The 16,141-nt window shown below is 38.6% G+C and overlaps 1 protein-coding gene across 3 annotated transcripts in view; it reads left to right on the forward strand.

Annotated features, from left to right (window-relative positions):
• The first annotated feature begins 4,272 nt into the window (after nt 1-4,272).
• Nucleotides 4,273-16,141, forward strand: part of LOC18426284 (syntaxin-52) — a 35,587-nt gene continuing 23,718 nt past the window's right edge. The window contains exons 1-3 of one of the 3 annotated variants that reach the window (XM_088859714.1): nt 4,273-4,483; nt 5,294-5,404; nt 6,128-6,356. In XM_088859714.1, coding sequence (XP_088715840.1) covers nt 6,130-6,356 — 227 coding nt within the window. In that variant the 5' untranslated portion in view covers nt 4,273-4,483; nt 5,294-5,404; nt 6,128-6,129. Of the gene's footprint in view, nt 4,484-5,293; nt 5,405-6,127; nt 6,357-10,238; nt 10,368-16,141 lie in introns of those variants that run through there. The other 2 variants (XM_088859712.1, XM_088859713.1) reach the window with 2 other exon arrangements.

A 16,141-nucleotide genomic window follows, 5' to 3' on the forward strand; every position in this document is an offset into this window, starting at 1 on the left:
AACAAATGTCAATAGGATCATTTACTGTTGATACAAGGTAGTCCATTGGATGTGAACTTGGATGTTTGCATCTAATCCATTGACCAAGCACAAACTTCAAAATAATTTTTCTCAAACTATGCAACACATCCAAGCTATTAGAATTTATATCGGATGGTTATTTATAATTGTAACCTTCATGGATCAAAGGTATTGATACGGTCGCCACCACCATCTCTTGAGTCTGGTATCGATTCGATCGCCCTTCCACCCCAAGGGGAGAAAGCAGTCGATGCCACGTGTGCTGTTGAAGGGGAGTAGAACCACCGATCCCATCCCTTAGAAGAAAGATGAATAACGTTTGAAGGATTGAGCCTCTCCTGTCGATGCCAGCTTCTATCCGAATGTGTAGGGGTTGGTTCAACAGATCCAAAAGGGGAAGAACAGACAGTTCCGGTCCTGAGGGATGAGGGATGGAAGAGAGAAGTTGTCCAACGGTCTCATTGTATACCATCATTTTTATAACTTATCTGATAAGGAACACAAACCTTAGAGAAGCATGAGAAAATAATAAAATATTTGAATTTTTAATAATAGGGACAAAAATAAAAAAGGTAAGCATAAAATGAGACGATTTACCTTTGGTACAAGGTGGTCTCATTAATCTTGATAATTGGATGTGAAATTGGGTGGCTGCAATTATTCCATTGACCAAGCTCAAACTTCAAAATAAATTTTCTAGACCTTTGGGACATATCCAAGCCATCAAATTTCACATCGAATAGCTGTAAGTAATTGTGACCACTTTGTATAAAAGATAAATTGTCTCATTATATACAATACCCTAAAACAAAACGCGAGTTCCATCTTGTTGATTTTGAATCATATTGATATCTTTACCGATTGGTCCGCTCACACTGAAATACCTCTACTTGTTTGCTGCTGTAAATAATAAGCATGGAAATTTATTAAATTTTTATTATACTTTTAAAAGATATAAAGTGGAATTAGAAAAGGTAACATTTTTTATTTTTAATGAATTTATAAGGCTATTCTACCCTTTAATTGTTATTTTTCCTTTAGGATGAAAATATATCTCAATTCTTTCTTCTGTTTACTCTATCTATTTTTTTTTTAGTTTCATTAATTGCACTATAGTTGATATGCAAGTCATGAATCCAATAGATATTGCAATTTCAATGAAATATACTACAGATATATTAAAAAAAAACTCACATTATTTTTTTAAAATAATGCATTCTATAGTACATTATCTAGACCGTCTATTTCAAGTTTTTCAAGTGTTTGTAAGTATAGTCAATATGCGTAATTTTTTTATATTTAAAAAATTATAATTAAGAATGAAAATATAGTTTCATACCGGTTTCAGACTTTAGAGTCTGAAATCACATCCTCAAGCAGAATTTAAATATAAGTCTTACTTTGATTATTTGAACTTCAAAGTTGGCACCTTGTATATACATATCTAATTTGTGAGAGAACTCTTACCTATAGGTCTCTCAAAACCCTATGTGAAGTTGAGCTCCACATGTGATTCGAAGTGCTCTATTTTTTCATATAATGGCGAATTTGATGGTAGAAGAGGCAAAATGTTGCAAATATGTGTAATTTAACAATGTTTTGAAGTCTACTAGAGTCAATAGATTCTAAATCAGAATCGCATTTATGAATAGCAAATGCAAGAAGTTTCGTGGAGTCTTTGATTTTTGAAAGACAGCTTTGGAAACCGCATCTTCCAGTAATGTAGCACTTATTTGTTTGATAATGAACAAGTGTTACACTAAAGTAGATACTGTGGTATCTACCTGCCTTATATTTACGGTTAAAAAGTGAAAATAAAAGTTGTATGGGGAATCATAGAACTTGAGTTATCTACTTCCATAGAAGACTTAGTTTTCAAAACTGTATCTTCCAGAAATCAAACACGCCCTTACAGTTGTAGAACTGCATCTCCTAGAAGCCTTGTCTTTCATAAAACAAACACGCTCCAAGTAAACACGCATAACTCTTACTTTGGCAACTAAAACTTTCAACGTCCGAGACAAAAAATTATGGAATACTTAAGCTGGAATTCCCGGCATAGTGTCACGGCTTAAACATAGTGTTTCAAACCCCGGATCGGTAGGATGGAGTTGGAGTATCTAACCTACATATCTTGTCGTATTAGCAGATCATTGATCTCGATGAGTCCAAATCACCAATTCAAAAAATATATTTCTAAAATAAAAAATAATTATATAATTATATATATGGGTGTAGTTTCTATAAGGTTGCAACCTTAAACAATCCAATAATGGCGCATTTCCAAATTTTATCATAACATGTAATTTTGGTGTAAAAAATTGTTAAGATCATCTGAAAATCTATTTTCATATCTAATTATAAAATGTTTAACTCCAAATATAATTAAAATCAAGCAGATCTATAAACATATGAGAATGGATGGTCTAAATAACGTGTTGCAAAATGCACTATTTATGGACTCAAAATCTTTAGTGTTTTTCATATTCATACATATCGATTCCGAGATGATCAATTAGAAGGTTTTTCAACAAAAAAAAAAACATTTTCCAATAGATTTTTGAGTCGCATCTTTAATTCTATATTTTAAGGTTGCGACCTTATATAAACATTTTATTTAAATAATTAAAAGATAGATTTATTCAGGGATAAATTAGTTAAAGAAAGAAAATGAAACTCTAAACATGAAGTCAATGTTATGTAGAATGAGATGGCTGGCTGTATTAAAAAAGTGGAAACTGAAGTTTAAGGAGAAACCGTAAAGAAGATAAATTCCAATAAAAAACTTGACGGTGGAGTGATGAAGTTCAGAAGGCCATTAGAAAAAAACGACCATGTCATAAAGCTAGGCAATGTAATAGAAATGATAAAAACTTTTGAGAATATAAAAATGCTAAGAACAATGCTAAATAAATAATAGGGAAAATTACGTATTATAGTTTGCAGTATTACAAAACTACCGAATAGCTTTTGTTATTACATATCTGTCTATTTTTTTCATGTCATAACGAATTTAAAAAAAAAAAAAATTTACCTTTTTTCAGTTGTTAAGCAACAGAAATCAAGCCAATTTCGGTTTTTAAAAAACTAAAAATTCAAAATTTTTGGTCATTGAATAATTGAAAATTTCAGTTCATCTATTCTCTCTCTACAATGACTAATCTACCGTGACGATCATTGATTTGTGACTAGAACAAAGAGAAGAATAGATAAACATAGGGAATAGTTTATAACTTAGAGAGAATGGATAAACATAGGAAGATATCTGGGTTTAAACTCTTATCTATGCTTATCAATTCTCTCTATAATGACTAATCAACTATATGTTTATCCATTCTCTCTCTACAATGTCTAATATACAATGATATCTTTCAATTTGTAAGAGAAACAAACAGAATCGATAAACATGGAATAGAGAGAATCGATAAATATTGGGAAGAGTTTAATGTGATGTATAGAAAAAATAGATAAAGATAGGGAAGAGTTTAAATCATGGATAGAAAGAAAATAGATAAACATAGGGAAAAGGGTAAAGAGAGAATTCCATTGAATTTAAAAAAAATTTAATTAGTGGATAGGGAGAGAGTACGTAGAGGACGTTATTCAAAAGTTGAATTTAAAAAAATTGATTAGCCGATAGAGAGAATACGCAGATGACCTACGAAAGACAAAAATAATTTCCGTCCTTAAAGAATTCAAAATTTTAAATTTTTGGTTCTTCAACAACCGAAAATTTTGAATTTTCCCTTTTCCAAAAACTGAAAGTTTAGTGGTTGAACAACTGAGAATTCATGGAATTCGATTGTTCAACAACCAAAAAAAAGTAAAATTATCTTCTTTTTTTAAATTTTTTCTTTATGACATGAAATAAACGGACTGATAGATAACAACATAAACTACTCGTTAGTTTTGTAATAACACAAATTATAACAAATATGTACGTAATTTTCCCTAAATAACAAGTAGACTAAAGAATAAAAAAAAAAGTGAAAAAAAGAGAGGTTAAAATCATTGATTTAGGCCGATGTAGATCCGACCCAAATTGCTAATCCAGCAATGGAATACGAATTTATGGGTGAGATAATCCATCCCACCAATACGGGTTTCTAAAACGATGGTACCTTGTAAAGAAGTTTGGCAACTTTGAGAGACGAAAAATTATGTCCGAAAATTGCAGTACACTGCGTATACTTTCGCGCGTTTGTTATGGCGAAATCCTACATTATTTGCCCCTGTCAAAGAAGTTTCGGTGGCAGCTCGCTGCAGTGTTCGCCCGTCTGTGAACTCCAAGTCCTCAGTGCTTTTCCCTCTCTCTCCCCTCCTTTTTCTCTCTCTCTCTAGAGCACCTCCACTCTCTAGGGCACCCAGCTCTCTTCCATCCTCTCTCTAGAGCACCCTGCTACAACAAGTGAGATCCATATCGTGCACAACGCAGTTCAATCTTTAGAGGCTCAATCTACATGTATGCAATGTTATTGTTTGAACTTTTTTTTTTGGAGAGCATTAGATCCATATCCGATTTCCTGTATCTGAACTCAGATCTGTGTTGTACTTTCTACTTGTTGTGTTTAATGTGGTATTTCGGGGCGCTTATTGTGGGTTTTTTGGGGACTTTATTTGGTTTGAAGTCTGTTTTTTTTTGGGGGCATCATTTCCTGTATTTTTGTAAGGATTTTTGTTGCGGAATTCTCTGGTGTTTGGGGGATTTTGTCGCTCAGATTTTTGTGGCTTTATTTTGCATCTTTATTTTGCATGAACTTCCTCTATCTATGTGTGCGTTCTTGGGTTTCTAGTATATTGAAAGGGAGATACTGAAGGTTAGGTTGAAAATTTTGTGCAGTTTGGTTCCTGGCTTGATCAAGTGGATGCTTTTTCTTTTATTGGCAAAATTGAATTAAAGAATTCAAAATAATATTCATAGTTATAAGTTTTATATGACTTTCAGTTTCCTGTTAGTTGACTTATTTATTTATATTCCGGCAATTTAAGAAGTAAAATGTGTTCATTTATAATGTGAATTGAGAGCTGATTCTTACAGTGGTGTATTAATGTTTTCATCTACCTTTTTTTATTGTTATTTCCTTTGGTTTCTGAAATTATTTACAAAATGCTGTACATAATTCTTACTGAGATATCAATGGCATTTGCATTTTGTTCACAACCAAAGTGAAATCGTGGTAATCTTTGCCATCAAAAAAAAGAAAAGAAAGAAGAAACTGATAAATAAAAAAGCTGAGTTGGCTAATTCTCTTAACCTATTTTTTGTTATCAGCTGTTCATTAGTCTACTGTGTTGGTGTTTTCGACATCATTATCGTTGAAGCAGCAAGCTGCATTGATCCCTAGGAAGACTCGTGCATTTCATCACTCTCACTAAATAGCAGGTACTTTCTTTCTTCGTGCCTTTATGGTTTTTCTCCCTCTCGATTCATTATGTTGGCTTCTCCTTAATTTCATCTCTATGATTCTAGTTTGATGGCTTGTTTCAGAATTAACTGTTTTGTTGTGACACAACAAGTGTAAAAAACTGGTTTAAAACGCAATTGGTTTGTAAATGTTAGAATATGGATATCTAGGGTTCATATTGATATACATGGATGTATGGGTATATATCTCTTGATAAGATTATGTATCTAGAAGATAAGAAGAGATCAAGTCAAAGTTACTTGGTCAAAAAGGCAATAATTATTTTGATAGACTGTTTACTTCTATTTTATTTTTATTTGTTGACAATAGAAGCAATAATCTTTTGGTCAGTTGCTTGTCATATATTCCTTGATCATTGTATTGTGGTAAATGGTTTAAGCAATAGGATCTAGATTGCACTATGAAGTTTGGTGGACATACCTCGGTGAACTGGAGTTGGACCCAATTCACAAATTGAAGGAAACCCATTAAATATTGATGCTCGAATGATATAGAAACTAGTTGTATTATTCTCCTAATTATTGGGTTTATTTTTAAACATAGAGTCTAGAGAATTAATTCCTTAAACTTCAACTTGTAGTGTAGCAAGTTATGCCATATATCTAGAAAAATTGCTTGCAGTCTTTTATCTTTTATGAAGGTGGGATTGTTTAGTAATCACTAATGGTACATCTCAACAGCAATGGAATCTCCTTCGGATTCGTGGATGAGGGAGTTTAATGAAGCATCAAAGCTTGCAGATGATATTAGTGTCAGGATTGCAGAGAGGAGCTCTTTGCCCCCCTCAGGCCCTGAAACCCAGTGTCATGTCTCAGCTATTCGAAGGAAGATTACGATTCTTGGGACTCGACTTGATAGCGTGGATTCCCTGTTGGCCAAGCTCCCAGTAAACAACCCATGCATGTACATGTACCTAAGTTTCTCCTTTTTATTTCTCTTGATAACATATTGGGTGAGGTTTACATAAGGTTGCCTCCTTATATGCGGTTTTAAATTTTATCGGGAGATGTAGTTTCAGTATCAGTAACCTTATGATGGCTTGAAAATTTATATTTGACCCTGGTTATAAAATTAAAAATTCAAAAAATGGTAGAGATGGAGTAGATCTATAAACACCTGAAAATCTTGGAATAGATGGTCAAGACAAATTGTTAAAAGATGCACTATTTTTTGGACTTGAAATTCTTTGTTTTTTTCTTTATGTCTATACATCTCGAGGTCGAGATGATCGATTAGAAGGTTTTCCAACTTCGGAATGCTCTTTTCTATTTTATTTTTGCGGTGCACCTAACTTCTACAATATAAGGTTGCAACCTTATATAAACTTTTTCCTAACATATATCCATGTTATCTTTCGCATTTTATATTTTGTAATTGTAGCTTTGTTGATGTTTTGTGATAATTTTCTTTTGTTGGAGTGGAGTGAGAATTTGGGCTTGTAATATTTTTATTTTGCTACTGATCATGTAAGGCTTGCTTGGTAAATAGAAGATATACCCCTAAATTGATTTGGTGTTCCGCGTATTGTTCGTTGATCATAAATCTTTTGTGACTTTATGCTTCAGGAACCATGTGGGAAGAACTTTACTCTCACAAGAAATAATGTACCATTTTGAATACCTCATCAAAGATAAAAAGATATGTAGAGCATTGGGCAACAAACAATTCTCCTACTGGGGTTAACATGAAATTGTGGAAACATTGGATCTCAGGAAGCAATCTATACTAAACTGTTGTGGGTAATTATAATGGAAATTGGTTTATCAGTCTGCTAGAGAAAATTTGCCAAACCTATAGTCATTTCAAGAAGTTATCCAATCAGGAAATTATGGGCCTTAATCCCCTTCCATTTATTTTTTTCTCAAAAAATGCCATGGTTTGGTGAATCCGAAGTCCCACTGCTGATGGTTGACGATTTATTGGACTCTTACTGAGAGTGAATAAGCTTCCCACTAGAGCTTTGGTCACTCCTCCCCACCCTGGCTCAACCACAACTCTAGTTAAGCAACTAGAGCACATGAAGGAGAATTGAGTTAAGGAGAGATTTTGTGATACAGCTTAAATCTACTAATGATCCACTGGTTTTCCATGATGGAATTTGTGTTTATTTGGAAAATATAAGGATGCTATGAGGTAGAGTATACTTCTTGTTAGAGTATAAACTTTACACGACTGTTACTTCTAACGGTTGGGTGGGATCTTATGTGGAGGTTCTAGCACATCAGTTGGGATGTAAGGTTGAATTTTTCCTGAAAAAATATAACTTGGGCTTCTTGTTTTGCATAGAAAAGCCTACTAGTAGGTTTTGAGATCCTATGGTAGAGAAATACGAGAACTTTTTGTATGTGTCTAATCTAGATTCTGGATGGGGTGGTGGGGAAACTTGAGAGGATACAAAGGGAGTCCCTGTAATTTTGAGAGGCATAAGTATTCTTACTCTGTATGCTAAAACAGAAAATATACCCAAGCCAATATCAGGGAGGTTTTGCTGTAAGGTGCTGATGATAGTTTAACGTCTCTATTAGGAAAGTTGCATGGGAGATATAAAGAAGATCATCATCACCCTCCTCCTCCTCCATGTCTTATCCCAATTATTTGGGGCCAGCTACATGAATCTTGTTCCTCCATTCTTCTCTATAAAGGGCTATACTCTCAATAAGACCAATAACATAGGTTCAGGATTCATGATAAGATGTGACAATTTTATTCTAGCCGCCTACCTATTTCAACACACCTCCTTTACCTGGGCTTAGGACGGGCCAAGGGAAAGTTTAGGTCCTCACCGTTATTAGACCAGGAGATATAGGGAAGATATTGGGGTTTTAACAACCATGGTGGTGGTTGTACGGGTGTGGTAAGTATGGTTGTAGGATTAGAGGGAGTTTAGGAAGTTTTATAGGGTATTACTTCCTAATGCCACTCTAGCACATATGCACCATGCTTGTTTCCTAGGGCTGCCTATTATTCTCTCTTTTTATTTGGTTACAATGCGTATTTAGATTGTTTGAACCAAATAATAAGTTTGTTTCTTTTTGCAACTTTCTTTAACTGATAAGGCATAATACGTAAAATGTTTCAACATATTGTAAGATATTATTAAGTTCTTTTATTTGACATGACATCAAAACTTGGATCTGGACTTTCTCTGGGATTTGGGATTTAGTGCAAAAATTTCTGAACAAACTTCTACTTGGATCCCATCCTCTTGAAGGATATAAATGAGGTTGCTTCTTTCTATTTCCAGGAAAACCTTATTTGGAAAGAGTTCACATGTGCCGTACATGCAGTCATTGAGAGTACATGTGATGACATGAGCTTGTTTACCTTAACCATATCTCCCTGGATCTGAAATTTGGAGCTGTTCTAAGTCATGATTAAAATCTGCTGTGTTCTTTTCATTAATTGCTCTAAACGTCAATTTCCCACATGTTGGCTCAATAAAAAATTGTGGACTTCTCTGGAACCTATCCACTTGTTCGGGTTCATACAGTTCCAACAATTTTTGCAATTTCTTTCATTGAAAAATCTGCCATATGCTCTAAAGATCTGTAAGTCTCTTATTGGTTTCTTAGCACTTATAATAATAATTGATTCCTTGGTCTTCAAAATGATTTATGTCCACCCATGTTAACTGATGGATCTGCATTTTGATGCAGAGCACTTACAACATGTGGAAGTGATATTGGTATTGTGGATCTCTTGCTAGACTATTGAAGTTATGTTCCGTATTCTCTAGTGGGGAAAACTCGTCTATTCATGGTGACAGAGAATTGTTTGTTCTTCAATATTTACTTAATCCTCGTTTGAGGGGAGAAAATAAATATTTCTGCTTTCCTTTAGGGGAATGAATCTTTCTGGGACATGCATAAGTGTGATGGTTCTTGAATGATTGAATTGGAAATTGGATCATTTCGAACTTTCATGATTGATAATTCGTTCTTCAGATAAGCATATTTTGAAAGTGTGAGTACCGATCTCAAATTTCCAGTGATAGGATGGTGTTAGGGGACATGATGGGGCCAAGACTTGTGGAGGCAGTCCAACTGCCATTTAGGAGCTTGAAGGAGGTGGTCAATGTTGTGTGGGAACTAAGCAAGAGCAGGTTGTGGTTGCTGGGGATGCGAATGCACATAAAAGGAGGAACTCAAATATGTCTTCTGTTAATGTTCTACCTGAGCTTTATATCAGTTGTTTGGATCAGAAAGTGGGTTTAGTGTCATGGAATGCAACAACACTTATAATCTGCTGATCCTTATTGGTGGCTCCATGCTTTTATCTACTCATAAGGGTAAGGTTTTTTGTAATTTAATGCATGGCCCCAAGATGACTGATGAGGCCACCCTCAGCCTCAAGAGGTGGAAAAGCCAACTGGTTTAGCTTAGAAAGTAGCATTCCCTTCCATTGTTGTGTAATAGCTACACCTCTAGGTGATTGGGAAGGTCTGTGAAAGAGTTGAGATAGTTTACTTGCCAGCATGGAGATTGTGGACATGCATTATGACCTTGTATGCATTAAGTGGCTGAAAATTAGTCATGTTTGGTCAGATTCCGCCAAAGCAAATAAGCAAACTTCCATAAAGGATCTCATCCTTAAACCAAGACACAAGGTTGAATAAGTACCCAACATGTTGCAAGATTTTGGAGAACTGCTACAGCTGCACTTTAGGTTGCATCAACAACTTATGCGGCATGCGAAACATATGACAGTATCCCTTTTTAGCTTCTTAGAAGAAGTGGTTAGGGTGAACACTAGGTGTCCATCACTGTTGGAGAACATATAGAGAAGTTCATGGGAAATTTGCGAGGTCTTAGAATGCATGGTGGTGAAGGCATTATTGAAGGCTACTGAAGTAGGTGGCTGAGGAATTTGGGGATACATTTGTAAATTGGAGACTGACAACAACGTTGAGAGAAATCTAAGGTAAAGGCACAAGTTTAGAGGTTTTTTTCTTACTATCGTGAAGCACTCTCAAACAATACATAGCCTTACCTGCAAAGCACTTCTTGTGCTTTGCAACAGGAACTCTCAGAAAAGAGCTTTTGCTACTGTTGGCTTGTTCATATAGGCTAGGCAGAAATCAGTCCTTGTGGTGTCTGCTACGATTGGTTTGCTCAGCGCTGGCTTTGCAACTGCAAACTTTTAAAGTATTGCCTAGAGAGCAAATATCTTATGAGGGTTTTGCCTTTTATTGTTTGAGAGTGCTTTGCAATGCCAGAAAGCACTTGCGATAGAGTGCACTATAACTTTTAAGGGATATGATTATTTTTAAAAATATAAAATAGTGGTCTTTAGGGCGACATTTGGAAAGATTCTTTGAACTCAAGATGGTTTTCGTGTTCCTACCAACGTAGGTATGGAATCCTCGTTATGGAAATTTATTGAGCCACCCTTAAGAGATGCATTATATAACTTTTATTCATCTTTTTATCCTAAATACAAAAGGCCCTCAGCAGATGTGCTATAAGGGGTCAAGAATGGGTAAAATTATTAGTGTAACAGTTCAAATTTACCCCTCAACACGAAAGTACTTTTTAGGACTTTTTAGTGTTTCCAAATACCAATATCTTATTCCAAACACCTTAGGATCTATTGGTATTTTTTAACACAAATATCTCACCAAGTAAATTACCATGATATTGGTATTTTTGAGCCCCAATATCTCATTGAGTCACCTTGTCAGTGATTGGTATTTTCAAATACCAATATCTCACGGGCGACTTAGTGAGATGTTGGTGTTCAAAAACACCAATATCTCATGGGGTGACTTTTATGATTAGATACTGGTGTAAAAAAATACGAATATCACAACATTTCATAAGGTGTTTAGAGTGGGATATTGGTATTTAGATGTACCAATATTTCACATAGGTAGTTTCCCTAAAAATTGTTTTGATATTGATGGATGAGAAAAGTTGAAAACCGCCTCTCCATCAATGCATGACCTTTATAATGTGTACTTGACGTGCACCTTGATTGGTTTTTTGAAAGTAGGGGCAAAGAGAAATGGGCGAAATGTGAAATAGTGAATCTCTTGGGTGTGGTTTGATGAACTTTTCTAAAAATAGAGCATTCCTATGTTCATTCCTTCTATGTTTGACAAGGTGCCCTTTCAGTTGCAGATACAGGCTTCGAAAACTAATCCATATTCCATTTCCTGAACTGCATGTTGACCATGTAACTGTTACCATCAACTCTCTTATGGTACAAATACATGGATGAATGTGTCAGCATCCGACATGGATACATGCTTCAAAACCACCAATATAAAAGTTGTCCTCTCAGTTGCGGCACCTCAGTGCATCATTCAGAGAGGGAGGTGACGTGGGTGTTGAGGGGAAATTGAGTACTTTAGTACTGACATTTTGGAAAATCGGGTCAGCAAAGGTGTCTAACCGACTAAGTGTTGGACATTTATGTTGTGTCCTTGGCATGTCAACATGTGCCAAGAACAGAGGGTACATGCGACCAAGTTAAATAGGACCGAACATGGAATAACCTCACCAGAACCCATTCTACAGCATGATGTCTCCTGCAGATCTGTACATTCCAACTTATAACTCAAATCAACTGAATATGACATTCAAATTGTTGCTTTATTTGGCAATAGCGATCTGTGATTGGTTGATGAACCTACTATTATTTCTGTTTATATTTATCTTTTTTCTTCATCAATGAACTTACTAGTTCTGGGACTACGTGAAAGGTCAATCACAAAGTCTGTAGGCTGAATTTTTTTAAATGCCAAAGCCGGAGCTGATAGCCCTATATATGGTTTGGCTCAACAACATGAACCTTAAGAGAAATAGGATGTGCTGGATATAGTAAATCAATGTGACCAAACACATATCTTGGAGATTGCTATAAAGATGTAATGATATATTGGAGGTATGATGGATATGTACTGTTTGTCTATTGTAACTGGTGTATCATTTCATTTATTGTTCAATGTGAGGAGGTCCTAAAAGCTCAAATACATGGGAATCTAGAATATGGTGCTTGATCTTAGTATGAAAAATCCAGTATCTCCTTGCCGCATTCTTGGGCAGCTGATGCTTGGCAGCTGTTTCCATTGCTCGTTTTACTTGTAATGTTATCGTCATTGATTTTGTCAGATTTTGCAACATTTGAACAATGTATGCAATATTGCCATCTAATGAATGAGGTTCATCCGAAGCCTGGAACTTAGAGATTCTATTCAGTATGCCACAAAACACCTCATCCCACGCCCACCCCCTGGAATCCTCTGTGATTTTTGGTACCCTTAGCCCCTTACCGTCTCAATCTCTTTTGTCCATCCCCATCCCCATCCCCTCCAACAGGTCCGCTAATCTTGCCAAGCTTTTTCGGTCGTCTTTGGTCGGATCCTTCCAACTTCAGAGAAACGACTCCAAATATATCAAATGTTGGGCTAAGGAAGTCTGGAGAGAATCAGGTCTGAAATGCAGGCAGTTGATCGATGGTAACTTCCTTTTCTCCTTCCCCACAACAGATGGAGTGACCTCTGCTCTCAGCAGTTCCTCTAAAGTCTTCTTTAAAGGTGCGACCCTTCACCTAATAAAAGGGGAGGAAACCAGAGGAGCTTTCAGGCGGCAAAAGGTTTGGTTTACAGCCTCAAACATCCCCCTCCATTCCTGGTGCCTCGACACCTTTCAAGCTATTGGAAATGCATGCGGCTCGTTCGTGGCGGTTCACTTGCAATCCATGGAGACCCTTCCTCTAGGTTCCCTTCGTTTGATTGTGGATGTCCCTCACCCTTAGTCCATTCCGTCCCTCCTCTGGCTTGAGGTCGACGGCTTCTTCTATTGATCTATGGCATCACCCCCGTCTCATCGTTTTATCTCTTTGGACAACGGGAACGGGCTCGACCAATCCCATGCTAATAGTGAAGGGTGGAAAACTGTTACCAGGAACAAGAAAGGCGACAAACATCATCGCCCCCCTAGAAACGTCAAAATCTCTGCCCTCGGACCACGCCTTCTGTTGCACCACCAGCACCTTTGCCTCCCCCCCCCCTTTGCCACCGTCGGCTCCCCAGCCTTCCCTTGCTTCTGTTGATCGTACGAACTCTTCTCCTAAGGTCCCTATCGAAGAGCCAAATGGCAATTCTGTCACTTTGGGCACACGACGCCTCTCTGGTGACTTGGTCGGACCCTCTGCAGATTCTACTCTACCCGTTTCGGCCCATTTGATTTCTATTCCCGTGGTTTCCCTCTAGGAAACCGGGTCTCTCTATGTTGACCCGCTTCACCTTGTCGCCGCTGCGTGTCCGGCCATCCCTATAAGATCCACGCATGATTTGGAAACGCTGTCTATGGTTCATGCAGCCTCGGCTTCCATGCTCGTCCCCTCGTACAACCCCCCATCAGCCCCTTCGTCTTCCACATCTTCCCCCCACGGTGTTGACACTTGTATGGTGACTCACCAAACCTCCCCCACCTAGCCCCCTTCTCTCTCGAGGACCAAGCCCCAACCTCATCCCCTATACCCTCTTTTTTTCCTTTTCCATCTTCCACCTACCCCAATTCCCTTCCCAAGGTTCACCACGTCTCCCCCCCTACTTCTCTATTCCCTATCCCTCTTCTTTTCGGTTCTTTACCGGCAGCTTCATCTTCCTTTTCTTGCAGCTTCCATACCGGCCCCAACGTCGCCTCCCATCCAATCAACCTCCGTCATCATTCATACCCCCACTCCTCCATCATGCCTTCCTCCGCCATCAGACCGAGTTTTCTCTACCTCAAACCCTGCCACCTCTTTACCATCCATCGCTTTAAGGTCTGGTCTCTCACCTCTCTGTCCGCCTCCTTTTATCGACTTCAAAACTCCCCTGGAAGAATCCCCGCCTATGCTCGAGGCCTCATTCCACCTACAAGAGACACTGCTATTGCTGCAACCGAAAATTTTGCATCTGTGGAGAGTTCGTCCCAAACTACCACCATGGACCCTTTCTTCGACCTTTTTGCTGTACCCCCCATCGGACCCCTCTAGTGGTGACCCCGTCATCATCTCGGTCCCCTCCTTGCCTATTCCAATACTTGTTCCTCAACCGGCGGTAGCTCTAAATCCATTTATTGACCCCTTCTCGGGCCTGCTACCCCTCTTTTTCTCTTCTTTCTCTACGCCGCTTCACCTCAACCACTTCCCTTACCCCCTACTGACTCTCCCTCATAGACCGTACCGACAACTCAAGGATCTTTTGTCCTTCACCCTCTACTCCAACACCTTCTATCTCGGACTCTGCTCTGCCCCTGCATATCCCCTCTACCACTCACCTTCCGACGACCTTTGTAGGGTGCAGCACAGTGGATTTCAACCCCAACGAGCCAGTCTTGTCTACTCTTGGTGGTGCTGCTAACCCCCTAAACCCAAACCCAGCTTCATTCACACCTCTTCATTCTGTTGCCTCTCCCCGTGTCGCTCAACTCTCTTTGACTACACCCACCCCCTCCTTTCTGAACGACCATTCGGCCTCTCGTCGAGCATTTTCAGGCTTACCTCTGCTGATGGACTGCCTTTCTCGATTCTGCCGGCTTTACTCTTCGCTACTGCCTTCGTAGGGACACTATGGGAGACCTGCTCTTGCCCCCATCCGTGGACTCAGATTATGTTAATGGAGTGGACGCTAGTCAAGGGCAAATCCATGAAGTTTTGAGAGTCATCGGCTTTCCAAACCCACCTAAAGGACCATTCACAGAGTTTTTCAAAGCTGAAGCTCAGTCAAGAGTAAGGGTAAGCAAGAAAAGCTCCCGTGAAATTTCAAATTTGGTCTCCACTATCAATTATGACCGCCCCTCCTCATCCACCCTCTCCTTCTCCTCCACTCACCAACAAACGGCCCCTAATGGGGCTCACTGGTGAGACGTTCCCTTAGAACAGCCCCCTCTCCATAACCGATCGATGCTGATTTTATCCTGGAATATCCGAGGTCTTTGTTTTCCCCACAAGAAGAACGCAGTCAAAGACCTCTACTTTAGACACCGGCCTTCGATTCTAGCCTTGATTGAGACCAAGTTACCTTCCCCCACTCTGCTTCAAGTCTGGCATGTATGGGGGCGTCGTCCATGCCTATGGGCAGCGGTGCCAGCCGAAGGAGCTTTTGGGGGAATCTAGGTTATTTGCGACCCAACGACCCATTCCTTGGTCTCCCAACACTTAGCCAGATTCTCGGTCACTATTCTTCTCTCTAGCATTCCATACGGGTTTCAATGGAAATTTACCGCTGTCTATGGTGCTAACCTAGACACGCTCCGACCTCTCCTTCCGGAGGAACTCAATCTGGTTGTTCAACTACCCCACCCAGTTTGGTGCTTAAGGGGTGACTTCAACGTCACTAGGTGGTCCCATGAAAGAAACTCTTCTACAGAGATATCCCCGGCCATGTCCGCTTTCTCTGACTTCATAGCCCTCAACAACCTCTTGGATCTCCCCACCCAAGGTGCTCAATTTACTTGGTCCAACCATGTATCCAATCCATCTCTTTTGAGATTGGATCGCTTCCTGACTTCTGTTGAATGGGACACCTCTTTCCTAGACCTCATTTCTTGGCTTTACCCAAGCCAACATATGACCGCTGCCCATTCATCCTTAATACCAATCCCTCGTATAGTAGCCCCAAACATTTTAGGTTTGAATTAGCATGGCTGGAAGAACCTACTCTTTCAAACCTTTTACCGGCATGGTGGCAGGAGCTTTCTAAT

This window comes from Amborella trichopoda, chromosome 2, assembly GCF_054954075.1.
Source record: "Amborella trichopoda isolate Santa Cruz 75 chromosome 2, AtrichopodaSantaCruz75HAP2 v2.0, whole genome shotgun sequence".
In the NCBI taxonomy this organism is placed as follows: Eukaryota; Viridiplantae; Streptophyta; class Magnoliopsida; order Amborellales; family Amborellaceae; genus Amborella; species Amborella trichopoda.